The following is a 23,213-nucleotide window of genomic DNA, read 5'->3' as shown; positions in this document are numbered from 1 at the left end:
CCCACACTCTGCATAATCTCCTTTCCTTGCTTCTAACTTGAGACCTTAGGAACACCTTCAAGCCCCACTTTGCCCACAATCACATGGAGGAGTGTCTGAGCTCTAAGGCTGCCTCGGCTCTTAGAGAATGTTGAGCTCAGGTTGGACCAGAGCCACAGTTAGCCCTGGCTCTTTAGAGGATCCCACAGTGCCCCTCCCAACATCAGTGCTCACCATCGCTCTGGTCGTACTCCCCTAGCACCATGTATAGGGAGCCTGGCTGGGCTTGGAACGGCTCCACCAGCTTGGTGCAGACATGGACCTGATGCTGGACTGATTCACGTTGAGCCACCAAAGTCACTCTGGACCGAACCATATCATAATACTGGAACCTGAAATTTAGTGAAAGGAAAATTGTTACCACCTTCTTCAGGCCCCTTATCAGCTACACGGAGATATTCTTTTTTTTTTTTTTTCCAAGTTCTGAATTCTTTTTTATTTTTTTAAATTATTAAAGCCTTTTATTTTTAAAACATATGCAAGGATAATTTTTCAACATTGACCCTTGCATAGCCTTGTGTTTCTAATTTTCCCCTTCTTCTCCCCATCCCTCCCCTAGATGGCAAGTAATCCTATATATTAAAATATCTGTTAAATTAACTATATATAAACATATTTGTACAATTCTCTTGATGCACAAGAAAGATCAGATCAAAAAGGAAAGAAAATGAGTAAGAAAACAAAATGCAAGGAAACAATAACAAAAAGAGTAAAAATGCTATGTTGTGATCCTCACTGAGTTCCCACAATCCTCTCTCTGGAAGTAGATGGCTCTCTTTATTACAATATCATTGGAACTAGTTTCAATCATCTCATTGTTGGAAAGAGTCAAGTTCATCAGAATTGATTGTTGTATAATACTGATGTTGTCATGTACAATGATCTCCCGGTTCTGCTCAGCATCAGTTCATGTAAATGTCTCCAGGCCTCTCTGTATTCATTCTGTTGGTCGTTTCTTACAGAACAATAGTATTCCATAACATTCACATCCCATAACTTATTCAGCCATCCTCCAATTGATGGTTATCTACTCAGTTTCCAGTTTCTTGCCACTACAAAGAGGCTGCCACAAGCATTTTTGCACATGTAGGTCCCTTTCCCTCCTTTATTTTTTTTAATTAATTTTATAATTATAAAATTTTTGACAGTATATATGCATGAGTAATTTTTTTATAACATTATCCCTTATATTCATTTTTTCCAAATTTTCCCCTCCCTCCCTCTACTCCCTCCCCTAGATGACAGGCAATCCCATACATTTTACATGTGTTACAGTATAACCTAGATACAATATATGTGTGTAAATCCAATTTTCTTGTTGCACGTTAAATATTGAATTCCAAAGGTATAAGTAACCTGGGTAGATAGACAGTAGTGCTAACATTTTACATTCACTTCCCAGTGTTCCTTCTCTGTGTGTAGTTGTTTCTGTCCATCATTGATCAACTGGAAGTGAGTTGGATCTTCTTTATGTTGAAGATCTCCACTTCCATCAGAATACATCCTCATACAGTATCATTGTTGAAGTATATAGTGATCACCTAGTTCTGCTCGTTTCACTTAGCATCAGTTGATGTAAGTCTCTCCAAGCCTCTCTGTATTTCTCCTGTTGGTTATTTCTTACAGAGCAATAATATTCCATAACATTCATATACCATAATTTACCCAACCATTCTCCAATTGATGGACATCCATTCATCTTCCAGTTTCTAGCCACTATGAAAAGAGCTGATACAAACATTTTCCTTTCCCTCCTTTAAGATCTCACAGAAAAATTCTTAAAAAAAAAATTTTGCACAGAAGGAAAGGTAAGAACCACACTCACCTGCCAAATGTTCTCACAGTTTCTCCTTCTGGGACTGCACCAGCACTGATCTCCCAAGGAAAGTAATAGATTCCCGCTCTGGGGAGCATCCTTTAGCTCCTGTAACCAAATAGGTTTTGAAGAACCCAGTTAATTTGAAGGAAATATAAGATACAATGCTGTAAAAGCCCAAGACTCACAAGTACAACCACGAGAGAATGAATTTTAAACACTTGGAGCCCTCCCCAACTTCTCTTTTGGTATTTGGCTCAGTCCATTTAATGAAATTCAATGAGCACTTATTGAGCACCACTATATGCCAAATACAACTAGATGTATCTGGAATCAGCGGGAGGTCTCCAGCCTCAGACACTTACTAGCTGTATGATTCTGGACAAGTCACTTCATTGTTTGCCTCAGTTTCCTCATGTGTAAAATGAACTGGAGAAGGAAATGGCAAGTTGCTTCACTATCTTTGCCTAGAAAACTTCAAATGGGGTCACAAAGAATCAGACCCAATTGAAATGACTATACAACAAATACACCAACCAGTTTGACAGAAAAAGAGAGCCAGTTTCAGAACCAGGAAAACATGGTTCAAGTTCTACCTTGCCTCTGACATGTATAGGCTATGTGATGATTATGGACAAATCATTTAATTTTCCAGTTCTGAACTTGAAACATAAAACAACCAATAACAATTATAACAATAACAACATTTATATAGTGCTTTCCCCAGTGCCAGGCACTGTACTAAGAGTTTTATAAATTATCATCTAATTTGATCCTAACAACAATCCTGAGAGACAGGTGTTTTACAGATGAGGAAATTGAGGCAAACAGAGATTAAGTACCTTGCTCAAAGTGACAGAACTAGTAAGTGTCTGAGTCTGTATTTAAATACAGGTCTTTCTGACTCCAGCCTAGCACTCCCTCCACTATAGCACCTTGTTCAAATCAAGTGGATGAAGAATATCAAATTGATCGCTTTGGCTGGAACACAGGCCATAGGTATGAAGGGGAATATGTCATCAGGTTGAGCCAGTTTATGAAAGGCTTAAAAAGCAAAACAGAAGAATGGGTATTTGATTCTAGAGACAATAAGCTTCCTGGAGATGGAGGTGGGGACAGAATGACAATGTCAGAACTGTGCTTTGGAAATACTAGCTGTTTAGAATCTGGATTGAGAAATCCAGACAAGAGGTAAAAAAGGCTTGAGCTGGGATGCTGGGTGTGTGAGCAGAGAAAGGGGGGCCAGATAGGAGACATATTATGGAGACACACAGCCCACAAGATGTGGCAATTGAGTCATAAAACGACAGATTTAGAGCTCAAAGGAACTTGAAAGATCATCTAGTCTAATCCTCTTACTATATAAATGAGGAAACAAATTCAAGGGATTAAGTGACTGACCAAAAGTATCTGTAAGTCTGTCTGTCTCCCTTTTTTTCTTCCTCTGTTTCTGTCTCTTTTATACATACATACATACATATATACATACACACACACACACACGGACAGTGGTAGGATTTGAATACAGAATACAGGATGGGGGATGGGAGGTGACTGAGAAAGAATCAGTCCAGGATAGCTTCTAAAGATGTAAAATCTGGCTGACTGTGAGGATGGTTGTGCCCTTGTCATAAACATAAGAAAGTCAGGAAGTCGCTGAGGCTTTCTAAATCACATAAAGTTCTTGGTCCTATGAGTTATTTCCAACACTCTTTCCCCTCATTTTTCAAACCGAGCTATCTACTGCCTCAAGCCTGGGTCACCATAGTGATCCAATGAGTGATATTTTGCCACCAGAACAAGGGTTGGGACCTTTAGGCCATCCATCATCTGTAACAGTTCTTCTGTGTTGCAGAAATCTATTGCTCTCTCACCTTTGTCCCCTTTGTTTTGTTTCATTTTCACCAACAAGTATTTTTAGGATGCCTTTGTGTAAGAGTTCAAATTCTGTCAAAACTTAAATTCCCTGGGCCTAGAAACATTTTCCCACCTGTGAAATGAGGAAGTTGGAGGTGTTCCCGGAGGAACTTTCTCAAGATAATAATCCCAAAATGGAAGTACTCCCAATCCCTTCCTTTCTCAGATCACAGAGTAATAGCTGTAGGGCTATTAAGCATTATTTGGTCTAATGCTCTCATTTTACAAATAAATAAATAGAGCCTAGAAAAGCTGTGTGATTTTTTTTTAAGATTACCCAATCTAAATAACTAAGCCAGGATTCAAACCCAGATCCTCTGATGCTCAAATCAGAATTCTCTCTACTCTACTGCCTCCTTTTATTTTATTAAGAAAAAAAATGAGGCCATCAACCATGAGCTCTCTCCTCTTCCCAAACTATACCTCCAAATGCTTATATACATTTATTCAACCTCTCCTGTGCTCTAATCTTCAAGGAAGAGGTTGTCTTTCTCTTTGTCAGCGCTATCCCTCCCCAGTCTTGTCTTTAATTCCATACTCTCCTGTTTCCTCTTATATTTTTGGCCAACAATCATTCCTTTCCCCTTTCTTATCTTCAATCCCTCCCATACTGGCTCCTTCCTTGTTTCATACACACCTACTCAAGTCTCTCCTGTCCTTAAAAATCTTGCCTATCAATTGGAGAATGGCTAAACAAGTTGTCGTATATGATTGTGATAGACTATTATTGTGCTATAAAATATGACAAACAGGCTGATTTTAGAGAAAAAAACAAACAAACAAACAAACCCTGGAAAGACTTCCATAAATTGATGCAAAGTGAACAGAATCAGTAGAACATTGTACACAGAAACAGCAATATTGTACAATGAAGAACTGTGAATAATTTAATGATTCTCAGCAATATAATGATCTAAGAAAATCCCAAAGAATTAACAGAGCATACTATCTATCTGCAGACAAAAAAACAGATATTGTTTGAATATAGGCTGAAACGTGTTGTTTTTCACTCTTTCATTCTTTTTCATTTATTTGAGTCTTCTTATAGGAAATGACTAAGATGGAAATGTTTTACATGATTGCATATGGATAACCTAAAAAAAAAAAAAAAACCCACGCAAAACAAATTTTCCTAGGATCTTGCTTTCCTTCAACCGATGATCCATTAACTTTTTCCTCTCTTTCACTGCCAAATTCCTAGGAAGGTTTGGCTATATTCTCTGTCTCTACTACCCTACCACCCCACCACTCGAAGGATATAGCTTCCTAATCTACCATTCTCTTGAAATAGTCCTTTCCAAGATTACCAGGGATCTCTCCACTGCTAAATTCATGGCCTTTTGTCAGTCTTCACCCTCCCAGATTTCCCTGAAAGCTTTTGACTCTAGTGATTAGCTAATCATTCCCCTCCTCAATTTCCTCTCCCCTTTTCGCTTCCCCAACACTGTTATCTTTCAGTTCTGATTTATTCTACCTACATGCTCTTATCTGTTCCTTCTTTTCAATCGCAAAACTGCCACCGTTCTTCATCATCTGAGACCCAAACTATTACAATGAAACCATCTCTTCTTCCTACAGTGAGTCCTCCATAAAATTGCTTGATATTTTAAGCTCTCCATAATCCTACCTTTCTGACTTATTTCATTCTTCTCTCAGTAAATCTTTTCAGATTCTCCACTCTCTTCCTTTAGAAATAAGCCCTCCTAATACTTCTGACCTAATTTCTGAAAGGAGCTCATATATATTACAGAAGCAGACATATTAGATTAATTGTTACTCTTTGCCCCAAGGGGTAGTGGTGAGAGAGGAAAGGTGTCTCCTCCTTCCCCCAGTGACTTGTAAGACAAAAAGCATCAATAAAATGTATTATTTTAAAAATTATCACTTATTTACTTACTTGCCTAGACATTGTGAGAATCTAAATTCTACCCTCAAGAGTTGTGAATTAGTCTAATCATTCTAGAAAATAATTTGGAATTAAGTTTAACAAAAAAAAAAAAAATGCTCTTTGATTCATAAATACTATTACATATACCACAAAGAGATCAAAGACAGAAAGATCCCATGTATAGCAAAACATATATAGCGAATTTTTTTGTAGCTGCAATGACCTGAAAACAAAGTCATCACCAATCAATTGGAAATCGCTGATCAAATTGTAGTAGTACATAATGGTAATGAAATATTATTGCTTTGTAAGACACTATGAATTTAGAGAAATATGAGAAAACTTATATGAATTGATCTAAGATTCACTAAACAAAAACAGAAAACAAAAAACACAGTGATAACAAGGTAAATGGAAAAAAGAACAAAAAACCCAGACTAAATGATGTCTAATTATAACAAACAAATTTGGCCCCAAAGAAGAGATGAGAAAATTCACCTCCTTCTGGGAATGTACTGCCAGCTCCAACCATGAGCCAATTTATACTTTGGAAACTGACCCACACTATAAATATGGATTTGATTTATTATTTTGTTGATTGTCTAGTGATGGAAGGTGTTGGGGGAAATATAAGTAATTCATATTAAACTGAAAAAATTTTGTACATAAATTTATCATGTATAAAATGCTTTCCTTCCTTCCCTTCTTTGCAAAGATGCTGAGTGAAATGAGCAGAACCAGGAAATCATTGTACACAGCAACATGATTATATGATGATCAATTCTGATGGACAAGGCTCTTTTCAACAATGAGGGGATACAGACTAGTTCCAATGATCTTGTGATGAAGAGAGCCATCTGCACCCAGAGAGAGGGCTGTAAGTACTGAATGTGGGATCACAATACAGTGTTTTCATTCTTTTTGTTGCTTGCTTAAATTTTATTTTCTTTCTTTTTCTTTCTTTTTTTTTTTTTTTTTTTTTTTTTACTTTTTGATCTGATTTTTCTTGTGCAACAAGATAATTGTATAAATATGATGGATTTGACATATATATTTTTGCCATGCTTAACATATATTGGATTACATGTCATGTAGGGGAGTGAGTGGGAGGAAAGGGAAAAAGTTGGAACAGAAGGTTTTTCAATGGTTAATGTTGGAAAAATTATCCTTCCATATGTTTTGAAAATAAAAAACTTCAATAAAAAAGTAAAAATAAAAAATAATTCCCACCCCACCCCACCCCCCAAAAAAACACAAACAAAATTAAGCTCCTTAAAGGCATAGTATCCCTAGGGACCAACATAATAACAGCTGACATTTAAATGGTTGGTTGTAATCTTGTATTCTTGATGAAGACCAAAAGGACTACACTATGTTAGGGTCAATTTAGCTAGGAATGCCCTGTCACAAGTCGGATAAGATTCTGAAGATCACCTGGTAGGATAAGGAGGTCCTTTCTTGTACTAAACTGCCAAGCATTCTCACTCCACTGCAGAGCTCAGCTCCCGTGAGCTGGCCACATTGGTCAAATGCCAAATGTACACTTGTCAAAAACACTCTTAGGAAGAACTCACACAGGGCAAGAGCTCACAAGGAGGTTAGAAAGAATGATACAGGGACACTCTTCAAGAATTAGAATTGATTGTATGACATGGGAGACCTTGGCACAGGACTCCCCAGCATGGCATGCCCTCATCAGAGAAGGTGCTGTGCTCTGTAAGCAAAGCAGAAGTGAATTAGTTCAGAAACAAAGAAAAATGCCCAAAGTTAGAGAATCCACCCCATTTAAATAATGCTTTAAGATTGGCAAAATGCTTTGTATATGCTAGTTATACCTTTCTTCCATGTCACTCCTGCGATCTGAAAAATCTTCATAAACTTTTTTGGCCCTACTTCTGTACCAGTCTGCTTTTTTTTCCTTTCTCTTTAATGGAGTGTTTACAGTATCTTATTGAAAAATTTGAATTAAGTATTTGGTCACAGACTACATTATACAATACTATACATTGTATTTTATGCATTTCTTTGTTTTGAAACTGGCCTTCATGTGTTGTCTGTGGCTTCTGTAAAACTCTCAAAAAATTCCCATTTAATTTCTTAGGCTGACCAAGATTTGTCTAAACTTCAACAGGGAAAATCATTATGTGGAAGGGATAACTGTACTCATTTGTCCTTATAACTTATATTTGCTGTTATTATCACAGGTATTCAAACACGGGTCTTCCTTGTTCTGTATTGCAGTGATTACTTTGCCACTAAATTTACCACTGGTACACAGATAATTAAACACAAAGAAATTGGGGGAAAAGAATCACAAAAGTATAGTGGGCCCACAAAGCAAGTAACACTGTATATTATGTCAGATTTGTTTCCAATGTATTGATTGGTTTTGCTGATTTTTTTTTTCCTATTTTCTTTTTTTAAATGTTTTCATTACAAGGGTTAGTTCTCTGAGAAGAGAACGGGAATAGATAGATGGAAAAATCCAAGTAATATAAAAACAAAAGGTATTAATAAAAATCACTTTAAGAAAGTTTTAAAGTGCCTGTAGAATTTCCAAGGATAAACTGTATTCACTTTCTTTTTTAATGGAAAGGAGGGGGGAGTCAAGGAAGGCTTCACAAAAAAAGTATCAGAAACAGATTTGGGGAGAACATAACTGACTCCATTCTGTGCTATATCTGTTATTTTTCCCCCTTTTATCTGTGTGACACGGAATGTACTGATTACTCCCTTCCCCCATTCACTTTACAATTACAAAAAAAAAAAAAATTCATAGTACTTTGAATAGTTCCAGGAACTCACCCATCTCTTTTTATCTTTAATAAGGCACTTAGTAGAAGCTAATTAACTAACTGATTAATAAAGGAAATATTGCTCTCTTTGGTCCAGTTTAAATAACTATGCCAAAGATCTCAGTAACAGTTTAAACATCTTTTGTCTTTTCTAAAAATGTACCTTTTTCTGTCTCCCAAAATTGCTTTGTGAATCTGCCTCTTTGACCTACGTCATCAACTGGGGATTTTGAAATGCAATGTCATAGTGGCTGGCTTCAAGTCAAACTTCTGAAATATAAGAGTTTTGGTCATAGAACTTCTCAGTGCTTTTAAAAAATTTTTTATAAATTCTTTGTTAAAAGGAATTGCTCATTTGGAACTATGCCCAAAGGGTTATAAAACTGTGCATATGCTTTGATCCAGCAATGCCTCTACTAGGCCTGTATTCCAGGGAGATCATAAAAGAAGAAAAAGATCCCACATATGCAAAAATGTAGTAGCTTTTTTTGTGGTGGCAAAGAATTGAAAAATAAGCCTATTAATTGGGGAATGGTTGAAAAAATTGTGATATATGAAAATTATAGAATATTATTGTTCTATAAAAAATGATGAACAAGCTGACTATAGAAAGGCCTGGAAAGATTTACATGAACTGATGCTGAATAAAACAAGTAGAATCAGGAATACATTGTACACAGTAACAGCAATGATCAGCTATGATAGACTTGGTTCTTCTCAGCTGTTCAGTGATTCAAGGTAATCCCAATAAACTTTGGATGGAAAATGCCATCTGCATATTGAGAAAGAACTATGGAAAGTCAATGTTAATCAACATTCACTTTTTTTCCCCTTCTGTTTTTATTTTTCTCTCTCTTGTGGTTTCCCCCTTTTTTTCTGATTTTTCTCTCTCAACATGATTCATAATGAAAACTGCAAAATAAATAAATAAATGTGCATGCATACTCTCCCTTCTCCTCCAAAAAAAGGAACTGTTCCCTGGGTAAGGGGAGGAATATACTAGGAGATAAAGGTGATATAAATTTTTTTTTTTAAAAATGAGAAATTCAGAAAAACATAAGAATTGTGAATTAATGAAGAATGAAATAATTATTAACACAATAACTATTAACTATAACTATCAACACAAGGATCATAAAAACAAAAGGCTAACCTGCTAAGTAACTAAAAAAACTAGTAATGAACCCCAAGAACAGATAATGAAATAAATTGTGAAACTGAGGCAGTTAATGATTTTTGCTAATTACATTGATTTACCCGAGCTCCCCTACTACCCAGAGGAGGCCAAACTGACCTAGGAATCAGAAGCAAGAGACAAACTGAGCATTCCTTAAGCTGGACACAACAGCAACACAAATGCAGAACTTGCAGTGTTTACTTGCTGAATCTGGAATTCCCCTTTCTTTGCCACAGAACCATGCAGAACACGGCCCAGTGACCAAGCCTGATAGGCCATGATACCCTTTGGAAAACAAGGCTAGCCCAGGGATAACCTGATAGGACCACTAGGCAACTACTTCCACCCCCTGATCTGTGATTTTTGTCTTTATTATAACCCCTGCTGCCTATGCCCACCCCAAGCTCAGTTCTAACTGTGCCCCCATGCATATATGTCTACCTTCTTAGGAGGAATAACCCCATGGACAAATCTGTCTATCCTAGACCCAACTCTGAAATAGGCTGATAAAAATCCACCTCCCTACTTTTTTGAGGTGGGGATCTACTAGGACAGAGAGACTTCCTTTTAAATCCCAACTAAAATCTGACTTCCTACAGGAAGCCTTCCCCAAACCCTCTTAATTCCAGTGCCTTCTCTGTTAGTTATTTCCTATTTATCAGTTTTATCAGTATATAACTTACTCTGTATAGATTTTTTTGGCAGGTTGTTTCCCCCAGTGTGCTTTAAGCTCCCAGAGGCCAGGATGATCTGAATCTTTCTCAGATGTTATCAGAGGGCCATGTTTAACAGTGAATCACTCAGTTGAGAAAACATACATTTCCCTTTTTCAGGCCACTGCTATTGAGGTCACCTCTAATATTAAAAATGAGAAGTATATGAAGGAGAATGTTGTTTTGGAAGACCATAAAGCCACTGATTTGCTGGTTAACTTCAGAAAACAGGACTAAATCACTGGCCAAGGTAAATATAAAAAAATCAAGGTAGAAATATATTTTTTAAAAAGCTTTTATTCTATACTGAGCAGGTAGAAAAATACAATTATAACATGTCTTTCAGAAGGGCATTCTTATCAACACAGGAAGGCTGCATAGTGTGTATTGTTTTAGGCAATAGTTGTGGTAAACTAAATTTTTGTAGATTGAATCATTAAAGGGCAAAATGAAGAGCCCTCTAATGAAAATAACTGTGCCCTGGACTGGTTATTTTTTTAAGCCAAGAATCAGATATCTATCATAGGAAGAGAAGTTCAATGAAAAAAAATCCTGAATTAATTTTCCATTGTTCCTTGTCAAGGTCAGAAAGTGGGCATGGTAAAAAGAAATAGGATTGTTGTTAGTCATATTGTAGTGTCCAACTCTTCCTGGCCCCATTTGGGGTTTTCTTGGCAAAGATACTAGAGTGGTTTGTCATTTTCACCTCCAGCACATTTTACAGATGAGGAAACTGAGGCAAACATTCTGAATTCTGGACCAACATTCTATCCACTAGGAAACAGGATTATAATATTCTTATGAAATTAGCTGACACAACCTTTGATCCAGTCATTAAAAAACGCCCAGGAGAATAAACAACTCACTTTTTTATCTTCTTAACAGTAACCATGCCAAATTCACATTACTAAAAATAAAGAGCATTTTCAAGATTGCACAATTGCAAAATGTCATCATCCAGCTTATGCAAAGGCCAACCAAAATAAAAGGGATATATGGGTGAGAGGGCAGAGGCTTCTGCCCTAAGGAAGAAATGTAACATATATTCTACTCTTGACTTCTTATACAGCACTTTAACAATAAAATAATCACGACGATAATTGATATTTACCTAAGGATAGAGACTGGGCTTGTATTTTATTCCAGAAGTAGGAGGTAATTCTCTTCCAATGCAAGTCAGTGCTTCTCTGCAATATATAATCTTAGTTACCCAAAGCATTGAGAGATCATGGGATAGTGTGTATTAGATAGGGCCCCTGAACTCAGGTTTTCCTGGTTCTAGAGGAAACCAGCACTCTCTCCACTTTGTCAAGATGCCATTCAAGGGTATTAACACAGGTCTTTGAAGTCTGTCAAACAACATGTGCTATCTTTGAAAACCCAGTAAATCCTCACTCTTTTTAAAAAGTTCAGTTCCATAGATGGTTTAATAAAAGACAATTTTATTTACTTGTAGGCCCTACTTGTCTAGTTATTCCTTTGTTCGGTCATTCAACAGGTATTTATTAATTGCCTACATTGTGCAAAACACTGGGCCAAGTGCCAAGTTAGAAAATTCTGTGAAGTTCTATCATACTTACCCAATCAGAGTTTAGAGTCCAGGGGGGAGACAATTATCAGTCATCATCATAACTGACATTTACATGGTGCTTTAAAAGTTTATAAAGCACTTTCTTTATAACAGCTCTGTAATATAAGTCCTAAAGACATATAAAATCTTAAAGATTTGATTTCATTAGCATAGAGAATTCCAGTTGGAGGAACTCCCTCTTCAATATAGATCAGGAGCTCAGTAATTTAACATCTTAAAGAATTTCCAGAAATGGTACGGTAGTTCATTCTTTATTTGGAAGAGGACCAATGACATCACAGTGTTACCATGAATACTGAGAAGTCATGGGATTAAAACTCTAGTATGTTTCAGAAGCCTAACTTGAAGCCAGATCTTCCTACTTCTAAGGCCAGACATCATGACAATGCATTTCAAAATCCCCATTTTATACATGAGGAAATTGAGATTCAGAAGTTAACTGACAAACCCATAGTTTCTATAAGTACTAACCTTACAGGTACTATAAGAATGCTTAGACTATATTTTATAGAGAAGGAAACTAAGGTTTAAGGTAGTTAAGTGATTTCCTTATAATCACACTAGTAAATCAGAGACACATTCAAATTTAACTTGAATTCTAGCATGTTTTCTACCACGTAATTTATGTAGAACCCACCTGTTATTTGTCTTTTGTAATATATAACTTCATCTTTCTTGTTTTGAAATAGCCTCCAACATCTCTTCCTCATTATTACAGCATCCTTATTATAATATCCATGGACTGTTTTTTTTTTTTTTTCTATCATCAACCTTTCTATATTTGTAACACTGATACTGTTCACTCTATGTCTCTGTCTCTGTCTATATCTATATATCTCTTTCTCTCCCTCTCTGTAATCTTCTTTGTTGAAGCTCTCCTGTCTTAGCTTCCATAAACCTGCACTTTCCACCTACTCTTCTGCGAGAACAAGATTTTGATTTTTTTCCTAATTACATGTAAAAACAATTTATAACTTCCATTAAAAAATTTTTTGACCCCTCCAAATTCTTTCCTCTTCCCTTTTCTTCCCCCACTCCCTGAGATAACAAGCAATTTGATATATTATATCTGCGCAATCATTTAAAACATATTCCCATATTAGTCCTGTTGAAAGAAAACATGGACCAAAAAAATGAAAAAAAAAAAAATGAAAAAATAATTTACTTTAATCTGCATTCTGACTCCATCAAGTCTTTCTCTAGAGATAAGATAGCATTTTTCCCCCCTGAGGCAATTGGGGTTAAGTGACTTGCCTAGGGTCACTCAGCTAGGAAGTATTAAGTGTCTGAGACCACATTTGAACTCAAGTCTTCCTGACTTCAGGGCTGGTGCTCTATCCACTGCACCACCTCGCTGCCCTGTAGACAGCATTTTTCATCATAAATCCTTCAGAAATGTCTTGGATCTTTGTATTACTGAGAATAGCAAAGATATTCAGTTGATCAACACAGTGTCAGTGTTACCATGTACAATGTTCTCTTGGTTCTGCTGATATCACTCTACATCAGTTCATATAAGTTTTTACAGTTTTTTCTGCTCATTTCTCTAATCAATACAGATCTAGAATATTTTTCTCATGATTATCGATAGCTTTGATTTCTTCATCTGCCTATTGTATCTTTTGACCATTTATCAATTGGTTAATGACTTGTATTCTTATAAATTTGATTCAGTTCTCTATATATTTGAGAAATGAAGCCTTTAAAGAAAAACTTGTAAAATTATTGTCCAGCTTTCTGCTTTTTTTTTTCTAATCTTAAATGCATTGGTTTTATTTTTGCAAAATCATTTTTAATTTAATGTAAGCAAAATTATACATCTTTTGGACATGGCTCTTTTCTAATAACTTTTTATTAGAATCTCTGGGGTTCTACCTACTCTAATTCCTTTAATCTCTTTCTTGACTTTTATTGCCGAGGCTAGCATTTCTAATACAATATTGAATAGTAATGGTGATAGTGGGCAACCTTGTTTCACTCCTAATCTTATTGGGAAAGGTTCCAGTTTATCCCCATTACATATGATGCTTACTGACAGTTTTAAATATATGCTCCTGACTATTTTAAGTCCATTTATTCCTATACTCTCAAGTGTTTTTAGTAGGAAAGAATGTTGTATTTTATCAAATGCTTTTTCTGCATCTGTTGAGATGATCATATGGTTTTTATTAATTTGATTATTAATATGGCCAATTATACTAACAGTTTTCCTAATATTAAACCAGCCCTGCATTTCTGGTATAAATCCTACTTGATCATAATGTATTATCCTAATACACTATGACCAAGTGGGATTTATACCAGGAATGCAGGGCTGGTTTAATATTAGGAAAACTATTAGTATAATTGACCATATTAATAATCAAATTAATAAAAACCATATGATCATCTCAATAGATGCAGAAAAGGCATTTGATAAAATCCAACATCCATTCCTACTAAAAACGCTTGAGAGTATAGGAATAAATGGACTATTCCTTAAAATAATAAGGAGCATATATTTAAAACCTTCAGTAAACATCATATGTAATGGTGATAAACTAGAACCTTTCCCTGTTAGATCAGGAGTGAAACAAGGTTGCCCACTATCACCATTACTATTCAATATAGTACTAGAAACTCTAGCCTTGGCAATAAGAGCCGAGAAAGAGATCCAAGGAATTAGAGTAGGAAATGAAGAAATCAAATTGTCACTTTTCGCAGATGACATGATGGTATACTTAGAGAACCCCAAAGACTCTGCTAAAAAGCTATTAGAAATAATTCAGAATTTTAGCAAAGTCGCAGGATACAAAATAAATCCACATAAATCCTCAGGATTTTTATACATTACCAACACAATCCAACAGCAAGAGATACAAAGAGAAATTCCATTCAAAATAACAGTCGATAGTATCAAATATTTGGGAATTTATCTACCAAAGGAGAGTCAGGAATTATATGAGCAAAATTACAAAACACTTGCCACAAAAATAAAGTCAGATTTAAATAATTGGAAAGACATTCAATGTTCTTGGATAGGCCGAGCGAATATAATAAAGATGACAATACTCCCCAAACTAATCTATTTATTTAGTGCTATACCAATCAGACTCCCAAGAAACTATTTTAATGACCTAGAAAAAATAACAACAAAATTCATATGGAAGAATAAAAGGTCGAGAATTGCAAGGGAACTAATGAAAAAAAAGTCAGAGGAAGGTGGTCTAAGTGTACCTGATTTAAAGCTATATTATAAAGCAACAGTCACCAAAACCATTTGGTATTGGCTAAGAAATAGACTAGTTGATCAGTGGCATAGGTTAGGTTCACAGGACAAGATAGTGAATAAAAATAGCAATCTAATCTTTGACAAACCCAAAGATCCCAAATTTTGGGATAAGAATTCACTATTTGACAAAAACTGCTGGGAAAACTGGAAATTAGTATGGCAGAAACTAGGCATGGACCCACATTTAACACCACATACTAAGATTAGATCAAAATGGGTCCAAGATTTAGGCATAAAGAACGAAATTATAAATAAATTGGAGGAACATGGGATGGTTTACCTCTCGGACTTGTGGAGGAGGAAGGAGTTTGTGTCCAAGGGAGAACTAGAGACCATTATTGATCACAAAATAGAACATTTTGATTACACCAAATTAAAAAGTTTCTGCACAAACAAAACTAATGCAAACAAGATTAGAAGGGAAGTAACAAATTGGGAAAAAATTTTTACAGTTAAAGGTTCTGATAAAGGCCTCATCTCCAAAATATACAGAGAATTGACTTTAATCTATAAGAAATCAAGCCATTCTCCAATTGATAAATGGTCAAAGGATATGAACAGACAATTTTCAGATGATGAAATTAAAACTATTTCCACTCATATGAAAGAGTGTTCCAAATCACTATTGATCAGAGAAATGCAAATTAAGACAACTCTGAGGTATCATTACACACCTGTCAGATTGGCTAAGATGACAGGAATAAATAACGATGAATGTTGGAGGGGCTGTGGGAAAACTGGGACACTGATGCATTGTTGGTGGAGTTGTGAAAGAATCCAACCATTCTGGAAAGCAATCTGGAATTATGCCCAAAAAGTTATCAAAATGTGCATACCCTTTGACCCAGCCATACTACTACTGGGCTTATACCCCAAGGAACTACTAGAGAAGGGAAAGGGTCCTGTATGTGCCAAAATGTTTGTGGCAGCCCTTTTCATAGTGGCTAGAAGCTGGAAGATGAATGGATGTCCATCAATTGGAGAATGGTTGGGTAAACTATGGTATATGAATGTTATGGAATATTATTGTTCTATAAGAAATGACCAACAGGAGAAATATAGAGAGGCTTGGAGAGACTTACATCAACTGATGCTGAGTGAAACGAGCAGAACCAGAAGATCATTATACACTTCAACAATGATACTGTACGAGGATGTATGCGGATGGAAGTGGATTTCTTCAACATAGAGAAGAGCTAATCCAATTCCAATTGATTAATGATGGAAAGAACCAGCTACATCCAGAAAAGGAACAATGGGAAATGAATGTAAACTGTTATTTTTACCTTCTGAATCCAATTCTTCCTGTGCAACAAAAAATTCGGTTCTACACACATATATTGTATCTAAATTATACTGTAATATATTTAACATATATAAGACTGCTTGCCATCTGGGGGAGGGGTTTGGGGGAGGAAGGGAAAAAATCTGAATAGAAGTAAGTGCAAGGGATAATGTTGTAAAAAATTACCCATGCATATGTACTGTCAAAAAATGTTATAATTATAAAATAAAATTAAAAAAAAAAAAAAAAAAAAAATGTATTATCCTAGGGATGATTTTCTGTAGTCTTTTTGCTAATATCTTATTTAAGATTTTAGCATCAATATTCATTAAGGAGATTGGTCTATAGTTTAATTTCTCAGTTTTCAACCTACCTGGTTTAGGTATCAGTACCATGTCTGTGTCATAAAAGTAGTTTGGTAGGACTCCTTCATTCCCTATTTTTTCAAATAGTTTATATAACATTAGGGCTAATTGTTCTTTAAATGTTTGGTAGAATTCACATGTAAATCCATCTGGTGCTGGAGATTTTTTTCTTAGGGAGTTGATTAATAGCTTGTTCAATTTCTTTTTCTGAAATGGGACTATTTAAGCAATTTACTTCTTCCTCTGTTAATCTGGGAAGCCTATATTTTTGGTAGTCTGGACATGGCTCTTTTCAACAATAAGATGATTCAGGCTAATTTCAATAGACTTGTGATAGAGAGAGCCATCTGCATTCAGAAAGTCTGTATGTAGAAATACTGTATGTTGGGACTGTATGTAGATGACAACATAGTTTTTTCACCTCTTTGGTTGTTGTTTACTTGCTTTTTTTCTCATTTTTTTTTCCTTTTTCATCTGATTTTTCTTGTGCAGCATGATAAATACTGAAATATATGCAGAAAAATTGTGTGTTAAACATAATTTGGATTATTTGCTGTCTTGGGGGGTAGATGGGCAAAGTGACAGAGAAAATTTTGAAACACAGGGTTTTGCAATGGTGAATGTTGAAAATTATCTTTGCATGTATTTTGAAAATAAAAAGTTATTATTTTTAAGAAATTATCCATCTTAAGCAGAAATCTTCAACATAAAGAAGAGCCAACTCACTTCCAGTTGATCAATGATGGACAGAGGTAGCTACACCCAGAGAAGAAACAATGGGAAGTGAATGTAAATTGTTAGCACTAATATCTGTCTGCCCAGGTTACATGTACCTTCGGAATCTAATGCTTATTGTGCAACAAGAAAATAGTATTTACACATATGTATTGTATCTAGGTTATATTGTAACATATGTAAAATGTATGGGATTGCCTGTCATCGGGGGGAGGGAGTAGAGGGAGGGGGAGGATAATTTGGAAAAATGAATACAAGGGATAATATTATGAAAATATATATATATATATATATAATAATAATAAAAAAAAGAAATTATCCATCTTTATATCTTGTAATCCTCTCTATCTCGGTTGATCATAGATTCTTTTCTTATCCAGAGATCTGACAGGTAAACTACTCCATGCTCTTTGAAAATGTTTTATGGAGTCCTCCTCTTCTAGCTGTCTCCTAAATGTAGACATCTCTCAAAGTTTTAGCCTCTTCTGCAGGGGTTCTCAAATTATGACCCTCAGGCCAGATGCAGCCTGCTGAGGATGTTTATGCCTACTGCTGTTATGGCAAATGGGCAGAGGGGTGGAGACAGAGTGTGAAGTTTTATTTTTACTATAGTCTGGCCCTCCCACAGTTTGAGGGACAGGGAACTGGCCCCCTATTTAAAGTTTGAGGACCAATGGTTTAGACTCTATTTCTTGTGGATCTCAGCCACTTTCATATCTATGTACTCACAAATTGATATAGTTATTATCAACCTCCTCTTTGAATTCCAAGCCTGAATTTATAATTTTTGCTGAACCTCTTCACTTCAATGTCCTGCTGATAACTCAAGATTAACATGTCCAAATTTGAACTCATTTTTCCTCAAAAATCTACTTTCTCTATTTCTATTATACACACTCCTAGAAGCCTCTTTATTTTCTCTGTTGTTTCTATCCTGGCAACAGAGCCATACCTAGACATTTTTGCACCCAGGACAAATATCAAATAAACAAAAATCTAAATTCTCTTAAAGGAGTAGAACAGAAGCTACCTAGGAATGAGTGTTGAGTTTAGTTGTTTACCTATTCTTAAGTGGTATCTGTTAGATCTAATACAACTTACACCTCTGCCTGAAAATATTTCTTAGATCTGTTCCCACTTTTTCATTTCCCTGTAATAACCCCAGTTTAGGTTTTCATTACCTATCATTTGGATACCAATACACAGATTATCTTAAGTGTTCGCTACTGCCTAATGAATAAAAGTATACATTTTTTTTTAGGTTAAATATGTATAATTCTTTTAAACATATTTCCATATTTGTCATGTTGTACAAGAAAAATCAGACCAAAAGGGAAAAAACCAGGAGAGAAAAACAACAACAAAAAAAAAAAAAAAAAAAAAAAAGGAAGAAAATGCTATGTTTTGGTCCACATTCAGACTTCACAATTCTCTGCCATTGTGTGAATGGCATTTTCCATCACAAGTCTATTGGAATTGGCCTGAATCAACTCCTTGTTGAAAAGAATCATGTCCATCAGAATTGATCATTGTATAATCTTGTTGTTGCCATGTATAATGATCTCCTGGTTCTGCTCATTTCACTCAGCATCAATTCATGTAAATTTCTCCAGGCCTCTCTGTATTATCCTGCAGGTCATTTCTTAAAGAACAAGAATTTATTCAGCCATTTCCCAACTGATGGGCATGCACTCAATTTTCAGTCCCTTATCACTACTGCTACAAACATTTCTGCACAGATTGTTCCTTTTCCCTCTTTTGTGACCTTTTTGGGAAAAGTATGCATTTATTATAATGCTATTTAAGATCCTCTAGAATCTGGCTCCAACCTACCTTTCCTGTCATTTTCCCTCTATTTCCATTCCTGTACTGTACACTGCAGCTGGACTACTTTATCAAGTCTTTTTTAAGTGGATTGATTGCACTTTGTATTTCAACATCCCTCCTCCAGATTTTTATTTTGATAAATATTTCCCCCCTGCATTTCAGCCTGATCCCTTCAGCACAGTGTTGCTGTGGAGGATTAGGAGTTGTCAGTTCCCCTCATTTTAGAGGTGGGAAAGTTTAGACCAGGGAAAACTAAGTGATCTGCAGCACTGAGACTCGAACCATGACCAGCTCTAAATCCCTTTTAACTTTCTTCTCCGTGTCTTAGCCCTGAGCTATGTGTCAGTCAGACATCAAAACGTCAAATCCCAGACTGAGGAGGTAGACGAGACACAAACCCCGATGCAAGTACGTTATCCGTGCCCTTCCCTCACGCCCCTGGGGGGGGGGGGGGCGCTGTGGATTCTGCAAAGGCTTCTAGGTCTGACTCAAGTAGGAATCGAACAGCTCGAACTGAGAATTCATAATGTGGGGGGCTCAGAAAATTCACAGCACCACTTATTTTTTAAACAAAATTTCTTCCTCACTGCAAGAGCAGCGAACTGCAGCGAAAAGTCACAGCGTCTTTTCCAGTAAGAAGGTCCGCTCCTCCCCGACTTCCGGTCACGCCTCGTTCCCCGGACTTCCGGGTACCGGGCGAGGAGTGAGGCTCTGAAGCGCAGGCGCGGAGTTTCTCACTCCCCCTCTTTCCTCTCCCTCCCCCCTCCTATATTCTCACCCACCTGGACCAAGGTACCCGCAGTCGTAGCTTCGGCGGCGGGAGTAGATATGTGGGGGGAGAGAAAAGAGAATTGTTCCCACGTGAACGCGAGCACATCACGTGACGGGAGCAAAGCCGCCCTCGGGGAGAGGCGGAAGGCAGAAGGAGGGAGGCAGGATGACGCTTTGCCTTACGTCCAGGCCTGCGTGGCGGAGGCAAGATGGGAGGCTCTCTGCCTCAAGTCCCGCCCACAGCCCGGCTTTCATCCCTAGAGTGAAAGAGGGGGTAGCTCAGCCTCCTCCTCCTGGCTCCGCTCTCGCTGGATTAAGGCCCTCCAGTCCCGGGGTGCAGGGCCGCAATCACGTGCCGAGGGGCGAGGGCCCACGGGGCGGTGCTGCAAGTGGAAGGGCCGGCCCTAGTCCGGGCCGACACTACAGAACCTTGCGAGGGAGTGAACGGGCTGTCAGAGCTGTGGACGTCCGATCGCCATCGCCTTCCGCCCCATCACTGCCCTCACCATGAACCCAGATTTGCGCAGGGAGCGGGACGCTGCTAGCTTCGACGCAGAGAAACTTACTTATATCCTGGATGGAGGCCCCGAGAGGACCCGGCGTCGCCGGGAGATCGGTGAGAGCGGCGGGCGGGGTTGCTGCAGGGGCGAGCTTCCGTGCGGGGCGGCGGAGAGCCCTCGGGCGCTCAGGGCGGCCGGTGGCGATGGAAGAGCTCTGCCCTCTGTTCCATCCCCCGTTGTCGGGCTCGCCCCTGTGGCTGCTAGGGAAGAGTTGGGAGCTCGCCGTTAATCGGCTTTCAGCTTCTCCTCAGTCCCCTCTAAAGCCCCTCTCTTGCACGCAGCCTTTCCAGCCCCCCGGGTCTAGTGCCTTTCCTGCGTTGATCGCCCCAGTTTATCCTGTTCGCAGTAGGGTTTGTATGTGGCGTCCCCACTAAACCGTGACCTTTTAGGGAGCTGTCTCGCTGTCTTTTTTATTCCGCGTTTAGCGCTTAAAAACGCCTCTCAGTCTCCCGCGGAGATGGTTATGTTTCTGAATTATCTCTCTCCTCCTCCTCTCCCTGGGAACTTCAGAAAACTTGATTCTGAACGATCCGGACTTTAAGCATGAAGACTTGAATTTCCTTTCCCGGAGCCAGCGCTACGAGATAGCTGTCAAAAAGAGTGCCGCCATGGTGAAGAAGATTCGAGACTTCGGCATTGCCGACCCAGAGGAGATCCTGTGGTTTAAAAGGTAAGTGTTGGAATGGTCCAGAAATGCGAGCTTCAACTGCTGTGGGAAAAGGGGCTTTTCTAATTTTTTATTCTCTTCAATCTGTCTGTGTGTATGTGTGATTGGGTCTATGCTTTTCTAGTTCTTAATAGTCTAGAATGATCAAGGGTTGTAACCTTTTTTTATGGTGTCATATCTTCTGGAATTATCTGAATAATATTTTTGAAAGCATAAAATCAAATGCATAGGATTGAAAAGGAAGCCAACTTTGCTTTTTTTTTTTTTTTTTTTCCATAGACATCAGGATAACATGTTCAAAATAGATAAATGTTAAGTAATGTTAAAAGGGAACCTGCAAAGTCCGCTTTGTCAGACTAAGTAATAGATCTGAGGCCCAAACTAGAGTCTCACCTTCCTTTGCGTTGTTATTCTGCAGAGGCAGAATCATTTCTGGCGGAGTTAGAGGCCTAGGCTCAACTGCTGCCTCTGACACGCTACTGCTTGCCGACCTTGGACTAGTCACTCAATGTCCAGGGAGGTTATTTTCTTTCCTCTTTAAGTAAAAGGTTTATGGATTCTGCTGCCCCATCTATCTGTCATCTTATACTAGTATCTAAACTTTAGAGAATTGTCCATTGATAAGAGATTTTTCAGTTCTTACTCTTGGGTATCTGTTTAAAAAAGTACACTTTGCTCACCACTTTTTGTTTCTTAGAGTTGTGTCCCATTTGAAAATTTATTTTTTTTTTTTGTAGTGAACCCAGAAACATCTCATGGTAACAAGAACATTCTTGAGAAACTGAAATTTGAAGATTTTATCTCATTTTGGTGCAGGGTGTGAGATAAGCCTTTGTAACTGTAATAAATAACTTGTCAAAAATCATGAAAAAAAGTGTAATGGGAAGATCATTAATTGATATTAATCTACATAATATCAATTAATGATTTTCCCATTAATACACTGATGGAATTGATGGAAAGTGTCCTAAGAATTGAACATTATTATAGTTAGTAGTTTTTTAAATGGAATTCATTTTATATGTAGACTCTAATTAGCTGATAAATGCCAAACATATACTTTATTATTAGAACTCCTGTGTTCTTCATTTTGTCCGGAATTTGTTTTTATTTTCATTCTGGATAAGGAATATTTAAACTTGATAATATTGTTTATAGTTTCTTTGGTTTATGAGTGTCTCATACTGAAAGAATTTCCCCCTTCATAGCAATTTTTGAACAATCAAGAAAATATTTATGCCCAAAACAATCCATGTTTAAAAAAAAAAAATACTGATAGAAAAATATAGTTTATTTAAGCTCTCCTTTTTGTACTCGCTATATTGACTAGTTACTTTAAGATGTCATTGTATGTCTTTATTTTTTACAACTTGTATTAACCTTGAGGGACAAGACTGATAGCTGAGAAATCTTCTAAGGGAGCAAAGTGAAGGACCTATGAAATTACCGAAACTTAAGTTGGAAGAGATCTTGAAGATCATTTTCCTCAATTCTCTTATTTAATGAGTGATAATCTGAGAAAATTCAAGTGACTTGCCCCAAATCAAACAACTCTATGACATATCTACGATGACAAATTAAAGTCACATAAACTTCATAGCAGCAGGTACATGTGAAAAGCATTGGTCACCTGTGCCAGACACATTCTGATCCTACTCCAAAAGGAAAACAAAAGACAAGTTGCAAAGCTCCACCTACACTTTGCTTAGATACATTTAGATACATTTGTCCCCTACTTAATGCATAGGTACTTTACATATGGTAGATCTTCTGAATTCCATTTGAGTCTTCTTTGT

General features: G+C 37.1%; 2 protein-coding genes across 4 annotated transcripts in view; one reads left to right on the top strand and one right to left on the bottom strand.

Annotated features, from left to right (window-relative positions):
• Positions 1-20,337, bottom strand: part of TEN1 (TEN1 subunit of CST complex) — a 30,862-nt gene extending 10,525 nt beyond the window's left edge. The window contains exons 1-4 of one of the 2 annotated variants that reach the window (XM_074260789.1): positions 20,202-20,324; positions 11,457-11,532; positions 1,865-1,963; positions 214-371 (exon numbers count right to left, since the gene is read on the bottom strand). In XM_074260789.1, coding sequence (XP_074116890.1) covers positions 214-371; positions 1,865-1,953 — 247 coding nt within the window. In that variant the 5' untranslated portion in view covers positions 1,954-1,963; positions 11,457-11,532; positions 20,202-20,324. Of the gene's footprint in view, positions 1-213; positions 372-1,864; positions 1,964-11,456; positions 11,533-20,201 lie in introns of both variants that reach the window. The other variant, XM_074260788.1, reaches the window with a different exon arrangement.
• Positions 20,338-20,427: 90 nt separating this feature from the next.
• The window catches only part of ACOX1 (acyl-CoA oxidase 1), a 63,950-nt gene continuing 61,164 nt past the window's right edge, over positions 20,428-23,213 (top strand). Inside the window, exons 1-2 of one of the 2 annotated variants that reach the window (XM_074260780.1) lie at positions 20,428-20,806; positions 21,261-21,420. In XM_074260780.1, coding sequence (XP_074116881.1) covers positions 20,698-20,806; positions 21,261-21,420 — 269 coding nt within the window. In that variant the 5' untranslated portion in view covers positions 20,428-20,697. The remainder of the gene's footprint in view (positions 20,807-21,260; positions 21,421-23,213) is intronic. The other variant, XM_074260781.1, reaches the window with a different exon arrangement.

The sequence above is a fragment of the Sminthopsis crassicaudata genome, chromosome 4 (assembly GCF_048593235.1).
Source record: "Sminthopsis crassicaudata isolate SCR6 chromosome 4, ASM4859323v1, whole genome shotgun sequence".
NCBI classification, from domain to species: Eukaryota; Metazoa; Chordata; class Mammalia; order Dasyuromorphia; family Dasyuridae; genus Sminthopsis; species Sminthopsis crassicaudata.
This window is presented reverse-complemented; position numbering and strand designations above follow the sequence as displayed.